Source organism: Pogoniulus pusillus, chromosome 9, assembly GCF_015220805.1.
Source record: "Pogoniulus pusillus isolate bPogPus1 chromosome 9, bPogPus1.pri, whole genome shotgun sequence".
Taxonomy (NCBI): Eukaryota; Metazoa; Chordata; class Aves; order Piciformes; family Lybiidae; genus Pogoniulus; species Pogoniulus pusillus.
In genome coordinates this window covers 40276985-40302687 of record NC_087272.1, presented here as the reverse complement: position 1 = coordinate 40302687, position 25703 = coordinate 40276985, and the positions used below count along the sequence as shown (strand labels likewise).

Genomic DNA, 25703 nt, shown 5'->3' with positions numbered 1-25703 from the left:
GCACGTGGTGCTGCATTACAGTTTGCATTTCTGAGGGTGCCAAATTAATGATCATTCCTTTGGAATAATAGGCCCAATATGTAATTTAGGCTCATTTATTTTTCATCTGTGTCCCAATTTGTTTTCTGCCACCTGGATGTGGAAGGTGGTGTAGAAAGCAGCCACAGCTGATAGTGATTATCTCCTGATGCAAAATGCCTTTGGAACAGAACAGAATAGAATAGAACCAAGCAGGTTGGCAGAGAGCTCCAAGCTCAGCCAGCTCAACCTAGCACCCAGCCCTGCCCAACCAACCAGACCATGGCACTAAGTGCCCCAGCCAGGCTTGGCTGCAACTCCTCCAGCCACAGCCACTCCACCACCTCCCTGGGCAGCCCATTCCAGTGCCAATCACTCTCTCTGACAACAACTTCCTAACAACATCCAGCCTAGACCTGCCCTGGCACAGCTCCAGGCTGTGTCCCCTTGTTCTGTTGCTGGGTGTCTGGCAGCAGAGCCCAACCCCACCTGGCTACAGCCTCCCTGCAGGCAGCTGCAGACAGCAATGAGCTCTGCCCTGAGCCTCCTCTGCTGCAGGCTGCACACCCCCAGCTCCCTCAGCCTCTCCTCACAGGGCTCTGCTCCAGGCCCCTCCCCAGCCTTGCTGCCTTCTCTGGACACCTTCCAGCACCTCAGCATCTCTCTGCAATGAAGGAGCCCAGAACTGTTCCACCATCCTTGCTGTAAAAAAAGCCCTCCTTGTGTCTAGTCTAAGGCTGCCCTCTTCTAGGTGAGAGCCCCTGGCCCTGGTGCTGTGGCAGCAGGCAGTGCTGCAAGGTTTGTCCCTGCCTGTCCCCATGGGTGCCCATGGGCTCGCTGCAGGCAGCTCTCAGGGGGAGCAGAGGCTGCTGTCTGCCTGGGGCTGCTCCCTGTCAGAGCACAGGTGTCCCTGCTGACCTTTATCCAGATGTTGACAGATGGATTTGGAGCTGTCCTCCTCAAGTCCTTTCCCCACTGAAGTGTCCTCTGAATCCCGAAGGGAGCCTCAGCAGCCCTCACTCCTCCACATGGCTGCTCTCACCAGGGTGCTGGGCGGGCAGGCTGCCCCGGGTGATGCCACACCAGTCTGGTGTGTGCAGGGGCACCGATGGTGAGTGCCATGAAGCCAGCTGCCAGTAGAGAATGTCTGCAGTGCAGACACTGGTGGCACCCTGCATCCTTCCCAGCATCTTTCCCTTCTGCAGCGTGAGGGACACAAGAATCCCAAGCCCCACACACGGCGGTGTTGAAAGGCCTCAAAGCGCAGGGATCTGATCACTGTCTGTAAACATCTGAGGGGTGGGGGTCAGGATGAAGGTGCCAGGCCCTTTTTTGTGGTGCCCAGGGGTAGGACAAGGAGCAGTGGGTACCAGCTGGAGCACAGGAGGTTCCAGCTCAGCGTGAGGATACACTTGTGTGCGGTGAGGGTGCCAGAGCCCTGGAGCAGGCTGCCCAGAGAGGTTGTGGAGCCTTGGGAATGAGCATCCTGGGTCACTTGTGAGATGTAGCTTTTGTCTGTGGCTCACATAGAGTGCCAGAGTGGCTCAGGCTGGAAGGGAGCTCAGAGCTCAGCCCCTCCACCCTTCACACCCTGCCTAGGGACACCTCTCAGCTACACTCAGCTGCTCAAGGCCTCATCCAGCCTGGCCTGCAGCACCCCCAGCAAGGAGGCAGACACAGCCTCCCTGGGCAGCCTGGGACACACTCTCAGCACCCTCACACTCAGCAACTCCTTCCTCAGCTCCACTCTCAGCCTGCTCTGCCTCAGCTCCAAACCATTGCCCCTTGGGCTGTCTCTAGAGCCCCTGATGCAAAGTCCCTCTGCAGCCTTCCTGCAGGCTGCCTTCAGCTCTGGGCAGGCAGCTCTGAGGTGCCCCTGGAGCCTTCTCCCCTGCAGGCTGCACCCCCCCAGCTCCCTGAGGCTGTGCTCACAGCAGAGCTGCTCCAGCCCTTGCAGCATCTTTGTGGCCTCCTCTGGCCTCCCTCCAGCAGCTCTGTGCCCTCCTTCTGCTGGGGCCAGCAGCTCTGGAGGCAGGATTGGAGGTGAGGTCTGAGCAGAGCAGAGTCCAGGGGCAGAATCCCCTCTCCTGCCCTGCTGCCCACACTGCTCTGGCTGCAGCCAGCACACAGCTGCCTGCTGGCTGCATGAGGGCATTGCTGGCTCCTAACATCCCCAAGGCTCTTTCTTCAGAGCTGCTTTCAACCCACTCTGCATCTGTGCCTGACCCAGCTGCAGGACCTCGCCCAGGGAGCTGCTGAATCCCACCTGTCTGTTGGATTTCAGAGCTGCTGTAGTGTCTGGGAGGTTAGACAAGGTAGGAGGATGACAGTGAGCTGAGGTGTGCCACCTCAGGCTATCTTTTCATTTGGTTCCTTGGGGTTCTGCAGTTTGTTTTTCAGTCATTTGGGCTTGCAGTGGACCTGTGTGTGAACTGCCCTGCTCTGCTCTTTGCTGGTCTTTCCAAGAGCCTCCTGCCCTATCTCTTTTTCCCCCTCATTGGCTGCAGCTGAAGCTCAGCACAGCCCAGAAAGCTGTGTCTGAGCAGGCAGGTGGTGATCTCAGGGTTTCTCCCGCTGACTTCCATGCAGGCCACTGGAGCAGCTGCTTTTCCTAGCCCCTCTAAACCTCTCCTGCCATGCAGTGCTGGAGCAGTCACTGCCACTAGAGTGCCAAGCATTTAGGGTGCAGGTTGCCCAGCAGGCTGGCAGAGGGCCCGGTGCTGGGTGTGTTTGGGTTTCCCATGGGTGCTGACTGACTCCAACTCTCGCAGATACCTTAGATGAAAGGCTCACTTCCTTGGTTTCAGGAGCTGATGCTGTGGAGGCCCAGTGTAAGAGGTTTGAAGTGAGGGCAAGTGAAGGTGGAAAAGTGTTGTTTTCTGCAGCTGAAGATGAGATTGTCATTGGAGCCGACAGACTGACGGTCACAGGTACGGGCGTGCCGAGGTTCTTCTTTGTTACAGCCTTTTCAACTCCCTCGGTAATAATCTCTCTGTCCCTGCCCTGCAAAACTCCCCCACTGAGAGGAGGAAGCCTCTCGGCACCGCTGCTCGCCTCCACCCAGCCGCTGCCGCAGCGCTTGAAACCTGCAGCAAGGAACAACTCTGGTGCAGGTCACCCTCACCACAGTGTCAGCTCTGACCTCCGCCTGAACCAAGGCTCCTGCAATGAAGCACAGAGGTCCCCTGAACAGCACCAGGGCCGGTGCTCTGGCGGCTCCCTTGGGAAAGGTTCTGCCAGAGCAGCTTCCGAGAGTCCTCTGCTCCTGGGAACACACTTGGCAGTTAGCTGCTGCTTTTGCCTGTGCTCTAAAGTGGCTTAGAACCAAGCAGGCTGGCAGAGAGCTCCAGGTTCAGCCAGCCCAACCTAGCACCCAGCCCTGGCCAACCAACCAGACCATGGCACTAAGTGCCCCAGCCAGGCTTGGCTGCAACACCTCCAGCCACGGCCACTCCACCACCTCCCTGGGCAGCCCATTCCAATGCCAATCACTCTCTCTGCCAACAACTTCCTCCTCACATCTAGCCCAAACCTGCCCTGGCACAGCTCCAGGCTGTGTCCCCTTGTTCTGTCCCTGGCTGCCTGGCAGCAGAGCCCAACCCCACCTGGCTACAGCCTCCCTGCAGGCAGCTGCAGGCAGCAATGAGCTCTGCTCTGAGCCTCCTCTGCTGCAGGCTGCACACCCCCAGCTCCCTCAGCCTAACTTCATGACATTAGGATCCTTCTTTCTGATCGCTGATTACCATCTCCTCTTGAGGCCAGTTTTCATCAGTGAACTGTCTTCTAAGGTGGCTAGAAAAGTCCAGTGTGAAAATGTAAGGCTGTAAATCCCTGGAACCACTTTAGGGTACCCCCTTCCTTGTCACCTTAGGGAAAAATATTGCCACGCAGAACGGAGGATTAGGTTTCCAAAGGAATGAGCATTCCCTAAGGACTTAGGTAGGATAACCTCATATCCCAGTTTCTCTATCCCTAAAAAGGCTTTTGCCAGTGGCAGTACCAAACTACAGGCAAATGATGAAGCTGGAATGAGAAATCTGTTTAACATAACAGTGGCCAACAGAGACTAAAACTTGTATGATACATTGAGACTGAGGAACAGGCTGCCCAGGGAGCTGCCTCCTGCCGGGGGCTGCTCAAGACCAGGCTGGATGAATCCTTGAGCAGCTGAGTCTAGCTGCACTGTTTGCTCTGGATGCACACCAGAGCTGCACTGTTTGCTCTGAGTGCACAGCACAGCTGCACTGTTTGCTCTGGATGCACATCAGAGCTGCACTGTTTGCTCTGAGTGCACACCAGAGCTGCACTGTGTTTGCTCTGAGCCCTACCTGACACCACTGCAAAGTGGCTTTTTAACTTCTATCCGCCCTCGAGGGAATATTTTTTACCCAAGCTTCAGTGCAAGCTGCTGCGTTGAACAGCTGTGCCCTGCCTGCTGAGCTGAAGTGGGAACAGCTTGTTCCAGGCCTGCAAAAGTTCTCGGAAGGCACAGGAAGATCCTGACTGTAAGCTTAGGAGGGAAAGGTCAGCACAGAATCCTCACCGTGTGAGGTCAGTGCAGCTCTGCTCAGAGGAACCCTTAGCACATCTCCACCAGTGGCATCTTGGATTTCACCCTCATTTGTAGATCTGTTTATAAACTGGGCAGGCAGGCAAAGCTGTGAGGAACATTTCTGCTCTGCAACAGATCTCAAAGCTTATTCTTAGCTGACTCCTACGAGCTAGGAATAATTTCACCCACAGGAAGCTACTCCAGGAGAAAAATAATGTTCTCTTACTGCTGAAAGCAGGGCCTGCAGCCTGCTGGAGAATTCCAATGGCTCTCCTCCTCATGGCTAGTGATGAGCTTACAGCTGACAGTGTCTGCCAGCAGCAGGTTCAGCTCGCCGAGGCACAGGGCTGCTCAGCGCTCGTTCTGGCTCTGCAGAAGCATCAGCAGTGCACAGGGAGGCTCTGGGAGGCAGACTGCAGTGTAGAAGGCTGTGGCTTTGCTCAGGAAGAACGGGCACAGAGTGCAGCCAGAAAGCTGTGAGGATTCAGAAGGGCTGGGGTCAATTCCAGGAGGGAGACTGCAAACTCAGCAGGTGTTTTAGCTGAGAGCTGAAATGAGAGTTGCTGAGAAGCACCTCGGAAAGGAAGAGTGAGGAGAAACCTGCCTCCAGGTGCAGGGGTCTGAGCAAGGTCTGTGAGTACCTGCGGGTGGGGGTCAGGATGAAGGTGCCAGGCTCTGTTTGATGGTGCCCAGTGACAGGATAGGGACAATAGGGACAAGCTGGAACCCAGAAGTTTCCACCTCAACACAAGGAGACATTTGTGTGGTGAGGGTGCCAGAGCCCTGGAGCAGGCTTCCCAGAGAGGCTGCAGAGTCTCCTGCTCTGGAGACTTTCCAGCCCCCCTGGCTGTGTTCCTGTGTGCCCTGCCCTGGCTGCTCCTGCACTGGCAAGGGGTTGGACTGGATGATCTCTGGAGGTCCCTTCCAACCTCTGCTGTTCAGTGATTCTCTCTTCCTGCAGAGAGCATCCTGTGATGCCTGTGAGCAGCTCAGCTCAGAGCTGGGCAAGTGCTTGCTAAGAGGCCAGGTGGTGGCTTACAGCCTTGCACTGACTGGCCTGAAGCACACCCGTGGGCTGTGTGTGGCCTTGTCTCTGGCACTGCTGATTACCTTAGTGTCTGACCCACACTGCAGTGATGTTCTCTCCATCTTTGTATTCATTCTGCTCTTGCACACACTGCAGCTGGCATCTTTTCATCCTAAAGACTGCTCCAGTTATTAGCAGCTGCATGTCCCAGTGCCTCCCCCACATCCACAGGCAGACTTTGGCATTTGGTTTTGCTGATGGCAAAGAAGAAGGGGAGCTGGAAGCACACTCCTTGATTTCTGATACTCAGCTTCTGTGGAGTTTGATGCAGGCAGCTCTAGATGAGGGTGAGGTCTATTTTGACTGTACAGAGATGCTGATCCTGTCTCTTACAGGTAGCAGAACTGCAGTGTCAGGTGCAAGAAGCTGCCTCTGCACAGCAACTCTGTGAATGCTTTGTGAGGAAAAAGTTAACTTCCTCTCTCCTGTGCCTCTTTGCAACACTCAGCACACTGTGGCTGTATCAAGTGCATTTGGGTGCTTGCATCTGAGACCTGCAGAGCAGCAGCTGTAGTTATAGCATCATGGAGTCATAGAATCATAGAATCAAGCAGGTTGGCAGAGAGCTCCAAGCTCAGCCAGCCCAACCTAGCACCCAGCCCTGGCCAACCAACCAGACCATGGCACTAAGTGCCCCAGCCAGGCTTGGCTGCAACACCTCCAGCCACGGCCACTCCACCACCTCCCTGGGCAGCCCATTCCAATGCCAATCACTCTCTCTGACAACAACTTCCTCCTCACATCCAGCCTAGACCCTGCCCTGCCACAGCTCCAGGCTGTGTCCTCTTCTTCTGGTGCTGGCTGCCTGGCAGCAGAGCCCAACCCCACCTGGCTACAGCCTCCCTGCAGGCAGCTGCAGGCAGCAATGAGCTCTGCCCTGAGCCTCCTCTGCTGCAGGCTGCACCCCCCCAGCTCCCTCAGCCTCTCCTCACAGGGCTCTGCTCCAGGCCCCTCCCCAGCCTTGCTGCCCTTCTCTCCACACCTTCCAGCACCTCAACATCTCTCTTGAATGGAGGAGCCCACAACTGGACACAGCAGTCCAGGGGTGGCCTGAGCAGTGCTGAGCACAGGGGCAGAAGAACCTCCCTTGTCCTGCTGCACACACTGCTCCTGAGCCAGCCCAGGATGCCACTGGCTCTGTTGAGGATTCTTTACCAAGATAGTTGTGAAGCTTCAGGATTTCTGGAGATAAAGCCCTAGAGCTTCACTATTGTCAGAAACCTCCTCTTGGATACACTGCACCAGCAGAGGACTTCACGATGAAGGAATTGTACTCTCTTGGGTTTTTGTTTGCTTGGATGGGTTTGGGTGGGTTTGGGTTTTCTGCTCATTGGTTGGTTTTGGTTGTTTGGTTGGGTTTGGGTTTTCTGCTCATTGGTTGGCTTTGGTTGTTTGGTTGGGTTTGGGTTTTCTGCTTGTTGGTTGGCTTTGGTTTCTTGGGTTGGTTTGGGCTTTCTGTTTGTTGGCTGGCTTTGTTTGCTTGGGTGGGTTTGGGTTTTCTGCTCATTGGTTGGTTTTGGTTGCTTGGCTGGGTTTGGGTTTTCTGCTCATTGGTTGGTTTTGGTTGCTTGGCTGGGTTTGGGTTTTCTGCTCATTGGTTGGTTTTGGTTGCTTGGCTGGGTTTGGGTTTTCTGCTCATTGGTTGGTTTTGGTTGCTTGGTTGGGTTTGGGTTTTCTGCTCATTGGTTGGTTTTGTTTGCTTGGTTGGGTTTGGGTTTTCTGCTCATTGGTTGGTTTTGGTTGCTTGGCTGGGTTTGGGTTTTCTGCTCACTGGTTGGTTTTGGTTGCTTGGCTGGGTTTGGGTTTTCTGCTTGTTGGCTGGGTTTGGGTTTTCTGTTTGCCTGGTGTTGGCTGACTTGGGGCTTTTAGGGGTACTGGTTGCTCTCATTTGGGGTTCTGGGGTTCATTTAAAAAAAGGCAAGTGGAGCCTAGGAGCTTACTACCAGTGATGTTCTGGCAGTAACTGAGTTTAACATGTAATTAGGGCTCTGGTTTAGCTCAGGTTGTTTTGTCTCTAGCACCGTACACTGTATCAGCTGCACCCTCTGCTTTCAAGCCCTGCTAAGATCAGTTTACTGAGTGCTCAGCTGTGGAAGTCTGTGCATAGCTATCACTGGGCACAGCCAACATTGCTGCAGGCACTTGTGCAGCATTCCAGTCAAGCAGTTAAACAATTGAAGGTAGTGTGCTTAAAGCACTGTGAGCATGAGGATGGTTCCTCTGTTGGCTTCCACACTTCTCAAACAGCAGCTGGGAGGTGCTGCTGGGATGCTGATAAACTCATTCAGAATCCAAGGCTCAGAGCAGGAAAGCCCTCGTTGCATGACAGCAGTTAATCCCAGGACAGGCAGGAACCAGCTACAGTTATCCCAGCTTCCTGGGTCGTACTTCTGGTGCTGGAAGCCAAAGCAATGCCTGGTTTACACCTGCTTCTGGTCACTGCTCGCAGCTGCCCTGGCAGGTACACCAGACACAGCTCTGGTCTGGCTCCATGACACAGTGCCCACTGCACCACCTTCAGAGAAGACAAGGCAGAGGTGCCAGGCACAGGGCTGTGGGTTCAAATAACCACAGTGAAAAAGCTTATTCCTAAGCAAAGGATTAACCGAGAAGAGGATAATTGGGCTGCAGCACTCAGCAAGTGGCTGCTGTGCATCCAGCCCTTGTGTCTGGAGTGCAGAGGAGCACTGACCTTAGAGTGCCAGGCACCACACCTTGAGCTGTCCTCTGCTGCTCTAGCAGAGAGCCTGCTGAGCTCAGAGCTTCCTCCCCTTAGCCAACCAACCACTGCGTTTTTCAAATGGACGGTGTCAATATTTGGCTTTTTTCCCCTATTTCCAAGTCACCTCAGGGAACGTTTATCAGACTCCTCTTGTTTTTTTCATTGACAAGGAGTTTGACCCAGAAAACCCTGGGTCATGTGGCATTCCAGTTTGGAGCTAGCTATAAACATTGACGCTGAGCAGAGAAGCAGCTCGGCTGTAAGTAGCCAGCCCTGTGTCCTGAGCCAGCGCTGAGCGCCCCGCGGGGGGCACCTGAGCGTCCCTGCAGCACCGAACCCGAGGCGCAGCCCGGGCGGGCTCCCCTGGCAAGCTGTCAGTGAGAACCATCCGGCAGAAGCAGTCTCTGAAGCTGCCAGGTCCTGAGGCCCAAGCTGGCAGCTCCAGGTCGGGGACTGTGGTTCCAAAACGTAACCTCTTTGTGTAGGGAGCATCCCCCAGAAGCAGCAGGCAGCGCTGGGGGTGCCGGGCGGAGCTGGGACATTCTTCGCCTCGTCTCTGCGGCAAGCCGAGGGCAGGGCTGCGAAGGTTGGAGCTCTAAGCGAGTTCAGAGCCGTATGTGGCATCCACCGCTGGCAGGCAGAGCTCCGCGTGGGCAGGTCCGCTTCTGGCAGCGCACTGCGGAGCCAGGCTGCGGAGAGGTGCGGAGGCTGCGCCCGGCGCGCAGGGGGCGTCTGCTGCTCGTCCAGGGTAATTACACTGTGTTTTGTTTGTGTGTTTTAGGCACGGAGGGGGCAGTGTTTGGGCACTCTGTGGAGACTCCCCATATCAGAGCAGAGCCTTCCCACGACCTCAAGTAGGTGTTGACAAAGCTCTTCTCAAAAGCAAGCACGCTCAGCACCAGCTCCGTCCTGACTGCCGCCCGGGGCCGGCCGCTGCTGCCCGCTGCGCGCCGCCTGCACACCCGCACCGCTGCTGGGCTGCTTCCTGACAACCAGCCCAGCCCCCGCAGGCCTCCAGCACAGCACCGCTGCCGCTGACAGCGTCCTCTCTGGGGGGGCAGCAGAGCCCCCAGCAGTGCCTGCTCCCTGTCCCCATCACAGCTGCTGTGTGAGGCCAGACAAGCAGAGGAGCGCTTGAGAGCACCACCGGGGATCATTCTGTGCCCTTCCTCTGGGACAGGCTGCTGGCCCCAGCAGAAGGAGGGCACAGAGCTGCTGGAGCAAGGCCAGAGGAGGCCACAGAGATGCTGCAAGGGCTGGAGCAGCTCTGCTGTGAGCACAGCCTCAGGGAGCTGGGGGGGTGCAGCCTGCAGGGGAGAAGGCTCCAGGGGCACCTCAGAGCTGCCTGCCCAGAGCTGAAGGCAGCCTGCAGGAAGGCTGCAGAGGGACTTTGCATCAGGGGCTCTAGAGACAGCCCAAGGGGCAATGGTTTGGAGCTGAGGCAGAGCAGGCTGAGAGTGGAGCTGAGGAAGGAGTTGCTGAGTGTGAGGGTGCTGAGAGTGTGTCCCAGGCTGCCCAGGGAGGCTGTGGCTGCCTCCTTGCTGGGGGTGCTGCAGGCCAGGCTGGATGAGGCCTTGAGCAGCTGAGTGTAGCTGAGAGGTGTCCCTGGGCATGGTGGGGAGGGTGGGGGAGATGAGCTCTGAGCTCCCTTCCAGCCTGAGCCGCTCTGGGGTTCTCTGATTCCTGACTCACCAACTCTTCAGCCACCGTTCCCTTGCGAGCAGCTTGGCTGTGCCACTCAGCATGCCCAGGTGCCAGTCTTCCCATGCTAGCTGGGTGTGGCTCTATGAAATCTGGACTTAGATTTTGACACCCATAAGGCTCATAGTGTTTGCCCCCAGGTCCTGAGATTTTAAGTCAGTCTGCTCTGGGCAGGCAGCCATACAGAACAAGTCAGATCCCTGGTAGCCTCCCACAGCGACTCTGCTTCAGCCACTCCTTGTTCTGTAGCCAGATCTTGGCGTCTTCAGAGAGAGAAGCCCCTGCAATGTTTGCTATGTCTGTTGTGTCAAAATGCAATCCAGCCCAGCTTTGCTCATGTTCCTCCTGTCCCACAGTTTTACATCCTAACTAGGGAGGTTTTCCTTTCAGAGGATGTTCTCCTGGCATCCCGTGTGGAGGCTGCTGAGCCCTTCTGTGTCACAGCCAATTCAATCTGGCTTTCCCTGGCTGGGATGAGCAGCGTAAGAGAATCATGCCTTAGAATCAGGGGAATGGATTCTATCTTAGTAAGGTAACCTGCAGCTTTCCCTGGCTCCTTGCTCTCACAGGGCACTGCTGGGAGTGCAGCCTGCCAGCAGGACGTGGCCCCAGTGCTGGGTTAGGGCAGCAGTGCACTAAAGCGTGGGGCACGAGCAGGCCATAGCCGTGCACAGGAGGCAGCCAGCAGGGGAATGCTGCTGGCATTGCCCTCAGTATCTCCTCAGCAGGGCACTAAAGCAGTGTGGTCTTGTGCTGCAGAGCCCATTTCACAGCTGCTCCTTCTCCTCTTGGGTAGGCCTCACCTACCAGTGACTGCCCAGGCCTGGGCTACCACCCCCCACAGCAGCCTGAAACTCAAGAACAGGAGGTTAGATGGTGGCACCCTGAGGTGGGTTGGACCCTGGAGCAGAGTTCAGAGAGCTGTGATCAGTCTGATTGGAGGCCTGTGGCCAGTGGTGCTCCTCAGGGGTCAGCTGTGGGGCCACTTTTGTTCAGTATCTTCATCAGTGACCTGGATGAGGGCATTGAGTGCCCCCACAGCAAGTGCTCTGATGGTACCCAGCTGGTGGAGCAGCTGACACCCTGCCAGGCTGTCCTGCCTTGCAACAGTCTGGGCAGGATGCAGAGCTGGGCACAGGAGCACCTCATCAAGGTCAGTGAGGAGAAGCTCAGAATCAGTCACAGGAGCATCCAGGTTGGCAAAGCCCCTCAGCATCTCCAAGCCCAACCATTATCCCTACTCCACAAGGTGCACCCTAAACCATAGCCCCAAGCACCACAGCCAACCCACCTTCAAACACACCCAGGCTGGGTGACTCCACCACCTCCCTGGGCAGCTCATTCCAGTCCCTGACCACTCTGTCTGGGAAAAGAAATCTCCCTGAAGTGCAGCAGCTTGAGGCCATTCCCTCTTGTTCTGTCACTGCTTACCTCTGAGCGGAGCCCAGCAGCAGCCTCTCCACAGTGTCCCTTCAGGTAGCTGCAGACAGCAATGAGCTCTGCCCTCAGCCTCCTCTGTTTCTCACTACCCATCCCCAGCTCCCTCAGTCTCTCCCCATCAGCTTTATTCTCCAGGCCCTTTGCAGCTTTGTTGCCCTCCTATGGACCCACTCCAGCACCTCCACATCTCTCTTGTACTGAGGTGCTCAAAACTGAACACAGTACTTGAGGTGTGGCCTCAGCAGAGCCAAGTCCAAGGGCACATTGACTTCCCTGCTCCTGCTGGACGCCGCAGGAGATGAGGCCTTGAGCAGCTGAGTCTAGCTGAGAGGTGTCCCTGCCCATGGTGGGGAGCCTGGAGGAGATGAGCTCTGAGCTCCCTGCCAAGCTGAGCCATTCTGGGGTTTGAGGGTGGATTGCTGACCTTCAGGAGCAGGCAGTGAGGCAGCAGAGGCTACCTGTGTTCCCTCTGTGGTCTTCAGCTGGAAGCAGGCTTTGTAATCCACTGCTGTGAGTACAAGTTCCACACTGGCAGAGATTCATTGCAGTCGTTTTGCTCTGTAGCCTGAGTTGGTTCCACTGCTTGAACAGACATGGAGCAAATAAATCATTCACATCTGCACAGGGGAACCTTGTCTTCCCTTCTGTTTTTAGCAGTGGCTTCTGCTGGCCAGCAGAGCAAAGTTAATGTAGATGAATTATATCCCCTGTGAGCGTGAGGGACATGCAGGAGCTGAATCCAGCTCTGGAGTCCCTGTTGGAAGGATGTGGAGATGCTGGAGAGTGTCCAGAGCAGGGCCAGGAGGATGCTCAGAGGCTGCAGCAGCTCTGCTGTGAGCACAGCCTGAAGGAGTTGGGGCTGTGCAGGCTGGAGCAGAGGAGGCTCCCAGGGGACCTTCTTGTGGCCTTCCAGCATCTGAAGGGGGCTCCAAAAAAGCTGGGGAGGGACTTTTGAGGCTGTGAGGGAGTGGCAAGAGTGGGGGGAATGGAGCAAAGGTGGAGGTGGGGAGAGTGAGGCTGGAGGTGAGGAGGAAGTTGTTGAGCAGGAGAGTGGTGAGAGGCTGGCAGGGGTTGCCCAGGGAGGTGGTTGAGGCCCCATGGCTGGAGGTGTTTGAGGCCAGGCTGGCTGAGGCTGTGTGCAGCCTGCTCTAGGGTAGGGTGCCCCTGGGCATGGCAGGAGGTTGGCACTGGCTGCTCCTTGTGGTGCCTTCCAGCCCTGGCTGATTCTATAATTCTAAATCCAAAACATTTCTGGACACCCCAAATTAAAGCTTCTGAAAGTGTTTTTCCCTACTATGATCTATCTCAGCTTGTAAACAGAAAACAGCACATGAAAAATGAATGCTCCTGCATCTCTCACGAGAGATGGTTTTAATGCCTTCAAAGGAACACATCCAAAGTATTGGAGATGTTTCCCTTTTTAGCAGTAGGTCTTTAATGACTGTAACTGAAATTCACAGAGCTTTGATCCTCTGCCATGCATCCTTTTCACACAAACTGAGGATTGATAATTAAGAAGAAAAAAGCCATCCTGCAGTAGGTGTCTGGCCCAGCACAGCTGCTTGCTGTTTGGGAAAGAAAAACTAACTGATAGGAATAATGAATTGACTGAAAGAAGTAAGGAAGAGACAATTCCTGATGCTTGGCTGTGATAATGGAGTTGTCCTTGGGAGGGGATGAGCATTAGGATGTGAAGTGCTGCAGTGGGTTTAAAGGAGAGATTAAAGCTTTCAGAAACAGAACAAATATGATAAAGCAGCTGCACATCAAAGGTCATTAATCTCCAACAACCTCTCGTTGTGTGCAGACCTTTGCCCTCCCAGCAGCCTGCTGGTGCTGGTGAAGCTCAGTCCATTCTGCAGAGAGTCATAGAATCACAGAATCAAGCAGGTTGGAAGAGAGCTCCAAGCTCAGCCAGCCCAACCTAGCACCCAGCCCTGGCCAACCAACCAGACCATGGCACTAAGTGCCCCAGCCAGGCTTGGCTTCAACACCTCCAGGCATGACCACTCCACTCCCTCCCTGGTCAGCCCATTCCAGTGGCAGGCACCTGACCACAAACCAACCAGAACAGCAGTTCATGCAATCCCAGAGTGGCTCAGGCTGGGAGGGAGCTCAGAGTTCATCTCCCCTAACCTCCCCACCATGCCCAGGGACACCTCTCAGCTACACTCAGCTGTTCAAGGCCTCATCCAGCCTGGCCTGCAGCACCCCCAGCAAGGAGGCAGCCACAGCCTCCCTGGGCAGCCTGGGACACACTCTCAGCACCCTCACACTCAGCAACTCCTTCCTCAGCTCCACTCTCAGCCTGCTCTGCCTCAGCTCCAAACCATTGCCCCTTAGGCTGTCTCTAGAGCCCCTGATGCAAAGTCCCTCTGCAGCCTTCCTGCAGGCTGCCTTCAGCTCTGGGCAGGCAGCTCTGAGGTGCCCCTGGAGCCTTCTCCCCTGCAGGCTGCACCCCCCCAGCTCCCTGAGGCTGTGCTCACAGCAGAGCTGCTCCAGCCCTTGCAGCATCTTTCTGGCCTCCTCTGGCCTTGCTCCAGCAGCTCTGTGTCCTTCTGCTGGGGCCAGCAGCCCTGGAGGCAGATTCTTCTTTAGTACCAAGAACTGAAGAATCTTCTTTTAACTCCTCCTGAAGCCTCAAGCCCATGACAGAAAATGTCTCAGCACAGTCAGCAATAGACTTTGCTGCTGCTTCTGTCTGCCTTTCCCCAGCCTGTGCCTCTTTTAATGTGGATGGCTACGAGTGAGGTTCTCCTCTCCCTGCCCCCTGCTTTTAGTGCTCTCCTTTCCTAGTGACAAGCAACTCTGCCTTGCTATTTTCCTTTATTAGTTCCTTTTCCCTGCCCTGTGGAGTGTCAGTGACAGGTAACAAACCAACCCTTCCCAGGCCCCATCTCAGTGACTTACTCTGGATGCAAATGTGGCATTCTGGTTCCAGACTCCCTCGCTGTTCTGTGCACTCGAATCAGGAGCTGAGGTTCTCTCCTTCCACTGCTGCACAGATCTTTTATCACCCTTTTGTTTTGCAGCACATCCTCTGCCAGACTCTTTCTTCCTCTCCCCATCTACTCCCTCGTGATATTTTTGGGTGGATATGACCTAACACTCCAAAGACACTGCTGAGGAGGGACCTGCAACGTTTGCTTCCAGCCATTCATTTGGACACTGCTGTCACTATCGGATTCCATCTTAGCCAAAGCCTTTGTTCAGGCAGGGTGGAGCTGTGCTCTGTGGTGTCAGTGGGACAAATAGCTGGAAAGACATCTCCCTCCTAACGGGACACGGTGGGGATGCTACAGCTGAGCACCCCCGTGTGCTAGTTCAGTGCTTTCATCTGGCCATCTTCCTGCTCTGTGTGTGAGGAGAGCCCTGCAGCAGAGCTCCTGTTCGAGAGAAGCTTGGACAGTGCTGGGAGACAGAGCAGCTGAGGGAGCACAGCTCTGCAGTGGGGGCCTGCAGCATCTTGAGCAGAGGGCAGGGACAAGTTGGAAGGCTGCCTACAGAAGAGCTTGCTTCGAGGAGGGACACCAAGAGGCAGTGCCATGTTCTGTAACCCTGCTCTGACAAAGAGCATAATGAGCATTGTGCAGAGCAGGAAAGCTCACCAGAACTGTGCAGTAGCAGAGACAGAGCAGCTTTGCTTATCCTTTGCTTTTAGCTGCCCAGTCCCAGCACCTGCAGGCAGCCTGCAGGAAGGCTGCAGAGGGACTTTGCATCAGGGGCTCTAGAGACAGCCCAAGGGGCAATGGTTTGGAGCTGAGGCAAAGCAGGCTGAGAGTGGAGCTGAGGAAGGAGTTGTTTTGTGTGAGGGTGCTGAGAGTGTGTCCCAGGCTGCCCAGGGAGGCTGTGGCTGCCTCCTTGCTGGGGGTCCCTGGGCACGGTGGGGAGGGTGGAGGGCAGAGCTCTGAGCTCCCTTCCAGCCTGAGCCCTCCTGGGATTCTCCTTTATACATATAGCTGCTGCACCTGCCCAAAATCCCAAAAGCCCCTGAAGGCTTTATTGTCCTCCTGATCAGTTCTACATCATTATTTCAGGCTTTGTAAGTGGAGGTGGCTTTAGGGTTTGATTTAGCTGAGTGTTTGTCTTTGGTCCCTGAGCAGGCTTCAGTCATTAACCTGTCACTGCAGAAGCACTGACGGAGATATTTGGACTCTTAAGTACCTCTATTCCAGTGTTAGCACAGTCCAGTAAATTAGTTACCAAGGCTGGGAGGCATCTCTAAGCAGATAAGCTGGTACCAGGATGTGCTTAAATGTTGTCTTAAGTAGGAACAGATTTAAAGACATCCTTACTTTCCTCCTCCACGTCCTAAGGAGCAGTGAGAGGCTTGCTCATGTCTGCTGCTTTACCCTTCCCAGCATGTTTTTCTCCACCTGCACTCTGGGCACTGGGGCTGGCTGGGCTTTGGTGCACTTCAGTGCGATTGTGTTCTCAGTGACTGCTTCTGTCTTTCAGACTTGAATCTCCTACCAGGTCTTTGGTAATGGAAGCACCCAGGGGAGTCCAACTCAACGCAGCTGCAGGAGACTTGAAGGCTACCTGCAGGAAAGAGCTGCACTTGCAGTCCACAGAGGGGGAGGTAAGCTGAGGCAGCAGAGCAGTTCTGCACGGCTCTGCCCAGCACCAGGCAAACCCTGTGAGGAGCTTTGTTCAGCAGTGGAGTGAAGGGCACAGAGGTGCTCTGCATTTGCCTACACAGGAGCCCTTTGGCTCAGCTTGCTCAATTATTAGCACTTCTTGGCTCTTGGCAAATATTTGCCTCACTCAGCTTCACCCACACTTGAAATGAAGGTCAGCTGACTGTGCTAGGCAGGAATTACTGTTAGCAAGAGCCCAGGGAGCAGCTGCCAGGCCCTCAGCTTGCCCAGGAGACAGAAACAGAGAAGTGATGCCAGTGATTCCTTTGGATCCATCTGACAAGCTAAGAGAGAGAGCTTGGATTCAGCTGAACCATGATGAAGAGGGTTAATGTGTGTGCACCTCTGGTTTATCCTTGAACCCTGCACTGCCTCTGTAAGAGGGGCAGAGACCTTCAGTGGTGTCTTCACAGGCCTGTTCCAGCAGTGCCTGGGCTCAGTGATCAGCCTGACATTGAGAGATGGTCCACCAAAAGGTTTTGGTATAGATTCCTGAGGGCTGTCCCTGGAGTGGCTGGCAACCCAGGTAGTGCAGGAAGGCATGGAAGAGCCCAGCCTGGGTGTCCTTTGACTGCCAGCCCATACATTGGTGCAAGGTCAGAAGCATCCAGCCTGTGCTCAGGCTGCCTCCTGCCTGAGCAGTGTCTGCTAGAAAGAGTAATTGGTTAGTTCTGTTCTCACACTACTCACTACATTGAGCTCTTCAATGTTTGTAAGCTTGTTTAAAATACCCTCAGAGATACATGAGGTCATATTTCTCCTCTATAGCATATTTCTTTTGCCCTGTTGGGGCAGCAGATTGCCATGTGGCATTTGGAATCAGTTGGTTAGGTTCCTGTAGCAGGAGTGTGAATTTGCAGTGGACTGATCTATGAAACATGTATTTTCATTTCATAGCTTCATAATGTTGTTTAAGGACACAAATGCATTTCTGAAGTACTTTTTCTCCAGCTTTATATCTCCTGCAGAATAACCTCTGGCCTGCCACAGCACCGAGTGAAACCCCTGCAAGAGCTCCGAGCTCTGCTGTTTGCTGCATTTGCTGTTTACTTCCTGCAACATTACACGAATCCTTTTAGCCATTTTGCTCCTAGAATGCCTGATCCCAGACCAAATACAAGGGGCTCTGATTTCAGCTGAGCTTCTGCTGCCCTTTAGAACACTCTGAGGTGGACTCCTGCAAGTTGATGCATCAGCAGCATCCTTTGATTCAGCTCCAGATGGGCACTTAATGGAGAGCTCTGCATTCTTCTCCAAAGCAAGCAGAAGCAGGGGGCTAAAGCAGCAGTGCTGCACAGGGCCAGGGAACCACAGAATCACAGAACCAAGCAGGTTGGAAGAGACCTCAGTCTCAGCCAGCACAACCTAGCACCCAGCCCTGCCCAACCAACCAGACCATGGCACTAAGTGCCCCAGCCAGGCTTGGCTTCAACACCTCCAGCCACGGCCACTCCACCACCTCCCTGGGCAGCCCATTCCAATGCCAATCACTCTCTCTGACAACAACTTCCTCCTAACATCCAGCCTAGACCTGCCCTGGCACAGATCCAGGCTGTGTCCCCTTCTTCTGGTGCTGCTTGCCTGGCAGCAGAGCCCAACCCCACCTGGCTACAGCCTCCCTGCAGGCAGCTGCAGACAGCAATGAGCTCTGCCCTGAGCCTCCTCTGCTGCAGGCTGCACACCCCCAGCTCCCTCAGCCTCTCCTCACAGGGCTCTGCTCCAGGCCCCTCCCCAGCCTTGCTGCCCTTCTCTCCACACCTTCCAGCACCTCAACAGCTCTCTGCAATTCAGGAGCCCACAACTGGACACAGCACTCCAGGGCTGGCCTGAGCAGTGCTGAGCACAGGGGCAGAAGAACCTCCCTTGTCCTGCTGCCCACACTGCTCCTGAGCCAGCCCAGGATGCCATTGGCTCTGCTGCCCACCTGGGCACTGCTGCCTCCTCTTCAGCTCCTCTCTACCAGCACCCCCAGCTCCCTCTCTGCCTGCCTGCTCTCAGCCACTCTGCCCCAGCCTGCAGTGCTGCTTGGGGTTGTTGTGGCCAAAGTGTAGAACCCTGCCCTTGGCTTTGTTCAGTCTCATCCCCTTGGCCTCTGCCCACCCATGCAGCCTGGCCAGGTCCCTCTGCAGGGCTCTCCTACCCTCCAACAGCTCCACAGCTGCTCTTTTCTTGGTGTTTTTGCCACACATAATGGCCTAATATCTCCTGCTTGGTTTTATTATCATGCAGAACAGCCTAATATCCTCTGCTTCTACACTTGTTTTCAATCAAAAGCATAGAATTAATCTTTTTGTTATCTCCTTTGACATCCCCAGAGTATCAGGGCTCACTGAAAAGCAGTCTGAGGAGTCCAAGAGGCCACTGTTTGTTAACAGTTATCAAGAGCTGCTGATTAAAAGTGTATGGCATTGCTGGCTGCTGTTTAATATCCTGTGAGTTCCTGCTGGAATGGGAAGGGCTTGATCCAGGCCCTGTGGTGCAGAGCAATGCTGAGCACTGCTCAGGAGGAAGGATGCCCTTTTACCTGCACAGCGCTTGCAGGGCTGAAGGCAGCTGCAGTTTTGTGCAGTGCTGTTCATTAACTCCAGTTGGAGCAAACACAGCACTGCTTTGCCACAGAAACTGCCATTTATGTGCAGTGCTGTTGATTAGCTCCAGATTGTGTAAATGCACCACTGCTTTGCCATGGAAATTGCAAAGAGAACCATTTGCTGCATTTCAGCTTTGCAGTCCACTGCTCTGTCAGTCAGGATGGGAATTAGAGTCATGGACTCACAGAATCAGTCAGGGCTGGAAGGGAGCACAAGGAGCAGCCAGTGCCAACCCCCTGCCATGCCCAGGGACACCCTACCCTAGAGCAGGCTGCACACAGCCTCAGCCAGCCTGGCCTCAAACACCTCCAGCCATGGGGCCTCAACCACCTCCCTGGGCAACCCCTGCCAGCCTCTCACCACTCTCCTGCTCAACAACTTCCTCCTCACCTCCTGCCTCACTCTCCCCATCTCCACCTTTGCTCCATTCCCCCCACTCCTGTCTCTCCCTCACAGCCTCAAAAGTCCCTCCCCAGCTTTTTTGTAGCCCCCTTCAGATGCTGGAAGGCCACAAGAAGGTCCCCTGGGAGCCTCCTCTGCTCCAGCCTGCACAGCCCCAACTCTTTCAGTCTGTGCTCACAGCAGAGCTGCTACAGCCTCTGAACATCCTTTTCTGGACACAAAGCAGGGCTCACACCGTGCAGTTGCTCCCTGTGCCTCTGAGCTTCTCCCTTTCAGTCTGACTTTCCACTGATGACAGCATCTTAACTCTGGGAGCTGGAAGACTTAGAGTGCCTGGGGGTTGTACTGCCTGGAGCTGCTTTCAGGTCATGTGTGCTTGATCCTGGTCATCTGCTGTGTTTCTGATGGGGATGGCAAGTCCTGCACCAGTCCTCATGCACCACTCCTGGCACAGGACTGTGCTCAGCCTCCTTTTGCCCAGCCTGCTCCTTTACTTCTCTCCAGCAGGGCCCAGCAGTGCTCCTGCACTTCTCTTCTGTCTTATACTACTGAAGCAATCACAAAACAGGAATTACCTCCTGTGGAAAAAAGCAATGCAAGCCAGAACAGCACAGGCCCTTTCCATGTACTGCCGGTGCTTGGCTTCCTTCCTTTTCAATAAGCAGTGCCGTCATGCAGCCAGCAGGCAGCTGTGTGCTGGCTGCAGCCAGAGCAGTGTGGGCAGCAGGGCAGGAGAGGGGATTCTGCCCCTGGACTCTGCTCAGACCTCACCTCCAATCCTGCCTCCAGCGCTGCTGGACCCAGCAGAAGGAGGACACAGAGCTGTGGAGAGAGTCCAGAGGAGGCCACAGAGATGCTGCAAGGGCTGGGGCAGCTCTGCTGTGAGCACAGCCTCAGGGAGCTGGGGGGGTGCAGCCTGCAGGGGAGAAGGCTCCAGGGGCACCTCAGAGCTGCCTGCCCAGAGCTGAAGGCAGCCTGCAGGAAGGCTGCAGAGGGACTTTGCATCAGGGGCTCTAGAGACAGCCCAAGGGGCAATGGTTTGGAGCTGAGGCAGAGCAGGCTGAGAGTGGAGCTGAGGAAGGAGTTGCTGAGTGTGAGGGTGCTGAGTGTGGCACAGGCACACACTGGGGAGTGCACTTTGGTATTACTTCACACTTGTTACAGCACAGATTCTTTCCCAGCAAGGCTGTGCTGCTGCTGTGAATGAGCAGATGCCAATGGTAACATGTACAGGTTAGAATTCCACCTCTTCCAGAGTGCCTGGCTGGTTTGGTGAGGTTCTGCTTGTCCCTGGCTGAAGTATTTGAGTCCATTCCTCTTCCGGCTCTTGTGGTGGCTGAATGTTGTAGCTGCCCCCTCCTTGGAGGTGTTGCAGGCCAGGCTGGATGGGGCCTTGAGCCACCTGGGCTAGTTGGAGGTGTCCCTGCCCATGGCTGTGGAACTAGATGATTGCTGAGGTCTCTTCCAACCAAAACCATTCTGTGTGTCCATGAGACTGAACTACTGCCAGGAGCAGTAATGGGCATGAAACTGCACAGAGTTGAGGCCCAGCACGTGGTGACAGCTTTTGAACTGCTAGCAATAACTTCCTAAGCTGTAGCTCTACTCTACTCTTTATCAACCTTTCTAACCCTTCTAATGAGACAGGTCTCAATTCTCGGCTGTGCTTTTCAACCCCTTCCTGACTGCCTCAGAGCCTTCTTTAGACCCTGTCAGCTTGAGGGGAGACATTTACTTACTCCTGCTTTTTTCCCACCCTCTTGCAGATATTTTTAAACGCAGATATAATCCGCCTGGGAAATCTACCCGTGGGTTCCTTTTCCTCCTCCTCCTCCTCGCCCAGCTCCTCAGCTCCTCGCCAGACTATCTATGAGCTCTGCGCCTGTCCCAACGGCAAACTTTACCTGTCCCCAGCGGGAGCAGGCTCCACATGCCAGTCCACCAGCAACATCTGCCTGTGGAGCTAGAGCGCCTGCGGCTCTCCTGACACCAGCGTAGCCTTTCGTTGCTGTCCCGGCGGCTCCCCGGCGGCGCGTCCCGCGGAGCAGCTCCGCCAGCCGCGGCCGGAGCGCGGCGCTGCCTGCTCCCGTGGGTTGCCATGCGCTCGGCGTGGGCGTGGGAGCGGCACTCAGAGATCCCTCCGGTCGGCGCCAGGAAACCTGGACCGTGACATCCCCGTGTCCCGAAGGGAGGGTAGCACAGGTGCCTTTGCCCCGTGGAGTGAAGCACACGGTCTGAGGGTTACGCAGGACCTGGGGACGGACTGCACGGCACGGACACACGGACCCCCAGACCTGCCAGAACCTGCTGGCGAGACGAACTGGTTCCCCGCCGTGTGATCAATGAGGTTAACGTCTGAAAGCACAATTTTCCACTCGTCTCTTTTGGATGTGAACTTCCCTGCCGACTGCCGCCGTTGGCAGCGCCGTGTGGTGCCAGCTTTGCTGAACGGTGCCCTTCAGCAGACGGCCAGCGGCCCCCTCGGTTTGGTTCCTTTCAGAGTGTGTTGTTACTCTTTGTCCACTCGCCCTAGGGTTTTGTACACCGGGTAGCTTTTGGAAGTGCCCAGCAATATTGCCCTTCAAAGTGAAGCCGAGCCCTGCTCTCCTGCCTGCCACCTGAATGGCCTTAGCCAGCGTGCCCCTGGCCGCTGCCTGCCGCGCAGAGCAGACGGCTCCTGGAGAAGAGGGAGGTGCTGAGGACACGTTCGCTGGTCGCTCTGTTGCTCCTCACACGGTGTTTGTAGTTGGCAAGTGCAAAAATCAGAACACCTAACGAGGTTCAGCTGCTCCATTGCCCAGCTGCCCCTGCCCACCGTGCCGTGGTCAGCAGCGGTTTGCTGCGCAGCGCTAAGGGCTGCCCTGGCAGCCACAGCCATTGCTCTGCTCGCCACAGGCTGCAGAGTTTAGCACAGTCACAGCCACATATCTAAAGCCTCCCCCTCCCCCCAACTGGCATTCAGGGTTAAGCGGTACACTGACCCCAGCCGATTGCAGCAGCTCAGGCTCTGCAGCCACCCTTGCACTCAGCTCTCCTCCCTGGCTTGCTTTCCTCACCCCTGTGATGTGGGGTTCCTTTCTCGGGTCTGCAGTCAGACTTGCTGGGTTGAGCTGGTCACTGACAGCGTAGTGGGGAAAGGTGCTCTGGGATGCTGCTGGTAAATCCATCCCAGCATTGCTTGCCTGGAAGCCGGCAGACCCTAGGGATGCCCCGGCAGACCCCAGGGATGTCAAGCAGTGTTACAGTGTTTCCCGTGGTGGCCGATGGCTTGGTTGCATGGGGTGAGTGTGGCTTTCCCCCGTCCTTTGAGTTACGTCAGCTAGCAGGGAGCTGCGGAGGCTTCTGAGGGAGCTCAGCCATGCGCGGGTGGCTTTTGCCAGAGACCTCCAAAGTCAGGGCAGACAGTGTGGGGTGGGGACAGCCACACAGAGCTTTTTTCTCTTCCAAGAGAAGAAAACAGCCGAAAATGAACAAACCAACACTGCAACTCCCTTTGCACGTTCTTGCCACCTCACCAGGCTGATTTTGGTTTCTCTCCAGGTGAAATTCACTCCTGTGCAGAAGCCCAGCACAAGAGGTGTCTGCGGCTGGCCTGGTGCTTGCCTTTCCACTGCTACTCTTTAGAGGCGCAAACATCACCCCACAGCAAGAGTTCTTTCTCTGCTGCTCCTGGCAGCTGAGTGAAGATCTTAAACTGACATTTTGCCTCTTCAAAAGAAGGCTGGTAACAGCTGAGCTGTCCTTTCTCTGAGCATTTTATTCTTTCACTTGGGAAGGAAATAGATGAGAAAATATTGCAAGGAAATACACACAAAGCCTGAGGATTTTGACTAGAGGGAACAGAAAGAGAGGGCAGGAGAAGGTGCAGCCATACCACAGAGCCTGAAGGCTCTAGGGAAATGGATGCATTTCTCTAATAGACACAAGGAATAGGATGCTGGTGTGAAAGTCACACAGAGAAAGAGCATTTCAGGAGGGAGGTTAAGATAGAGACGTGCATGAGGACACAGCTGTGCATTCACCATCTGTGCACACCCAAGACACGACCAAACATCTCAGTGACTCACCTATGTAGGCAATTAAATTGCAGCTTCTTCCAAGCTGCACACAGTGACACTAAGTTACTTAATTTTCTCCTCAAACACACCCCGGGATGGCTTGCAAAGACTTTGGCATGGTTTTGTCCCCGAGAGGTTACTTGTTTGCCCTTCCCCTTTCCTGCGATCCTTACTAAAGGGGGGTCTGCCCACGAGCCAGGAAGCCCCATCCTCTCGACGGTTTTACCCCAGCTGGGGTGGGAATGAGCAGGTAGTGAAAACCTTTTGTGGCTGGATTCCTTTCAAACAGCAAGGCTGAAATGATTTCCCACTCTGTATGAAGAAAACTCAGGGCAGAGGTGCAGATGGCACTTGGGACTCAACAAAACCAAAGCAGCCAGTCCAGACAGCACTGCACTGTCAGAATGTCCTTGCGTGGAGTACCCTGGCTGTGGAGCAGAGAGGGGGTGAGAGCTTTAGCAGCCTGTCAGGCAGCAGCAGGAGTTCTCCTCTTGTCTTAATGTTCTCCTGAGTTGCAGGGTATTGGTGTTTTGCTTTACATCCGTGGGAAACTGTCAGAGGGTAGAAATCTCAGGTTTTTCCTTTAAAGCCCATGGTTAGCCCAGGCGCTCTCAGTGCGCTCAGAGACACCGAGGAGCTGTGAGCAGGATCGTCCTGCCAGAGGGCGAGCAGGACCAGCGCTGGGCTGTTGGGAGCCGGCAGTAGCGAAGCCCTCCGTAGCAGAGCTGCGCTGCTTGCAGCAGCCTCCCCAGTCTGGCAGGGAGCAGGCAGGACCCGGCAGTGCCACGGCAGGTGGGAGGAGAGGAGGAGCTCTCAGCAGTTAGTCCCCAGGCAAACACGGAGCCATAGCTGCGCAGTGCCGCTGGGCGCTTCCCGCAGAGCCATAGCGAACAGCCCGCTGCTTTTTGTCACCTCCCGCACTCGCCCCTGGCCCTGCCCCCGACTTCTTTCGGTCTGTTGGCAGCTTCTCACAAGTGACATTCACCCCAGCTGGTGTCTGCCTGCCTGCTCTGCCTGTTCAAGAAAAGAGGCATCACTCCTCAGTCTGGGTAGGGCCAGCGTTCCCCATCGGTAATCGCTCTGCTCTGGCACTTGCAGGGAAAGGCTGGAGTCGTTTGGGTATTTTAAAGCATTAGTATTTGGGTAGCTAATAATACTTAAATAAAAGGCAAAAAGCAAAGCAGTGGCTAAACCAGGCCTCTGAGGGTGGTTGTAGTACTTAAACCCTGTGTCAAATAAAGCTGCTTTTTGTGCTAGAATGCTTGTCTGGGAACCACCAGGGCTCTGCTGCAGCTGCCTGACTTCTTCAGGGCTCTGCTTGTGCCAGCAGTGGGACATAAGGAAAGGCTCCTTGGCTCCATGCGTTTAACCTGCCCACCAGAGCTCCGCGGGGCTCTCACAGGACACTGTCTCTTGGCGCAAGCAAAGGAGACTAAGCAAGGGGCGAGTGCCTGAGCACTGCCAGCTGGGTGGCTCTGGGTGGCAGTTCCTTCTCTGGTAAGTGATGAGGCCAAGGACTGACACTTCTGTCGTACCTAGCACTCTGCCTCCGCTGCTTGCACTGGTTCTGCTGGGAGGAGGAGAGGACAAGCTGTAAGTACAGGGTGGTGTCGCAGCTTCCACCTGGGCAGCCTCTTGAGCCGTAGGTTGGCCGCTGTGGTGCAGTTACATCTCTGCTCGTGCAGGTGAGCATCTCCAGGTGTTCCTGAGGAAAGGAAGGAGCTTTTGTTCCAACATGTGCCAAAGCATTGCTTCTTCCAGCTGCAGTCACACTGTGCTGCTTGACTGGACTCCAGAACTCATCTGAGATGCAGAGGGCTTGAAGAAACGGCCAGCAGTGTCTGGCAGGGGTTGCTGAAGGTGTTTCAGACCCTCAGCTGCTAACACCACCTGCTTTTTTCTTTCTTTAATGTGTGTTTTTGGATTCTGAATCATTGCCTAAGTAAAACAAAAACCACCCCCAGAAAAACATCATCCTTTGGAGTGCTGGCAGCTGCCATTCTGTAATGCCTATGGAGAGGGCCCTGAAACTGGGCTGGCACCTGGTCTGGTACTCAGAGTCTGATCATCGCTTCTGCTTTGTAACCTCCCTCCTCCTGCTCTTCTTGTGTATGTAACTATGTATGAGAGATGGGAACTATTTTCTTACACTCACTATGCAATACATTGGTAAAGCTGCACTGTAACCCAGAGGGCAAAAGCTGTGCTTTTGTTTGTGCTCCTGGCACACACATCTCTTTCCTGTCTGACAGCCTGGCTGCCTCCCACCTGTACAGAAGAGTACTCCAGAGCACTCCCTGCAGGCTTTGTGTTGTGACAATCCTAGCAAGGTTTTGGAACCTGGACACGGCCTCAGGGAGCTGGGGGGGTGCAGCATGCAGGGGAGAAGGCTCCAGGGGCACCTCAGTGCTGCCTGCCCAGAGCTGAAGGCAGCCTGCAGGAAGGCTGCAGAGGGACTTTGCATCAGGGGCTCTAGAGACAGCCCAAGGGGC

The 25703-nt window shown here is 55.2% G+C and overlaps 1 protein-coding gene across 14 annotated transcripts in view; it reads left to right on the top strand.

Moving 5' to 3' along the window:
- SGCZ (sarcoglycan zeta) overlaps window positions 1-25397 on the top strand; it is a 165021-nt gene extending 139624 nt beyond the window's left edge. For 12 of the 14 annotated variants that reach the window (XM_064149351.1, XM_064149340.1, XM_064149345.1 and 9 more), the window contains 4 exons: window positions 2826-2948; window positions 9161-9233; window positions 15979-16102; window positions 20920-25397. In XM_064149351.1, the coding sequence (XP_064005421.1) occupies window positions 2826-2948; window positions 9161-9233; window positions 15979-16102; window positions 20920-21120 (521 nt within the window). In that variant the 3' untranslated portion in view covers window positions 21121-25397. Of the gene's footprint in view, window positions 1-2825; window positions 2949-9160; window positions 9234-15978; window positions 16103-17128; window positions 17469-20919 lie in introns of those variants that run through there. The other 2 variants (XM_064149349.1, XM_064149354.1) reach the window with 2 other exon arrangements.
- Window positions 25398-25703: the final 306 nt, after the last annotated feature.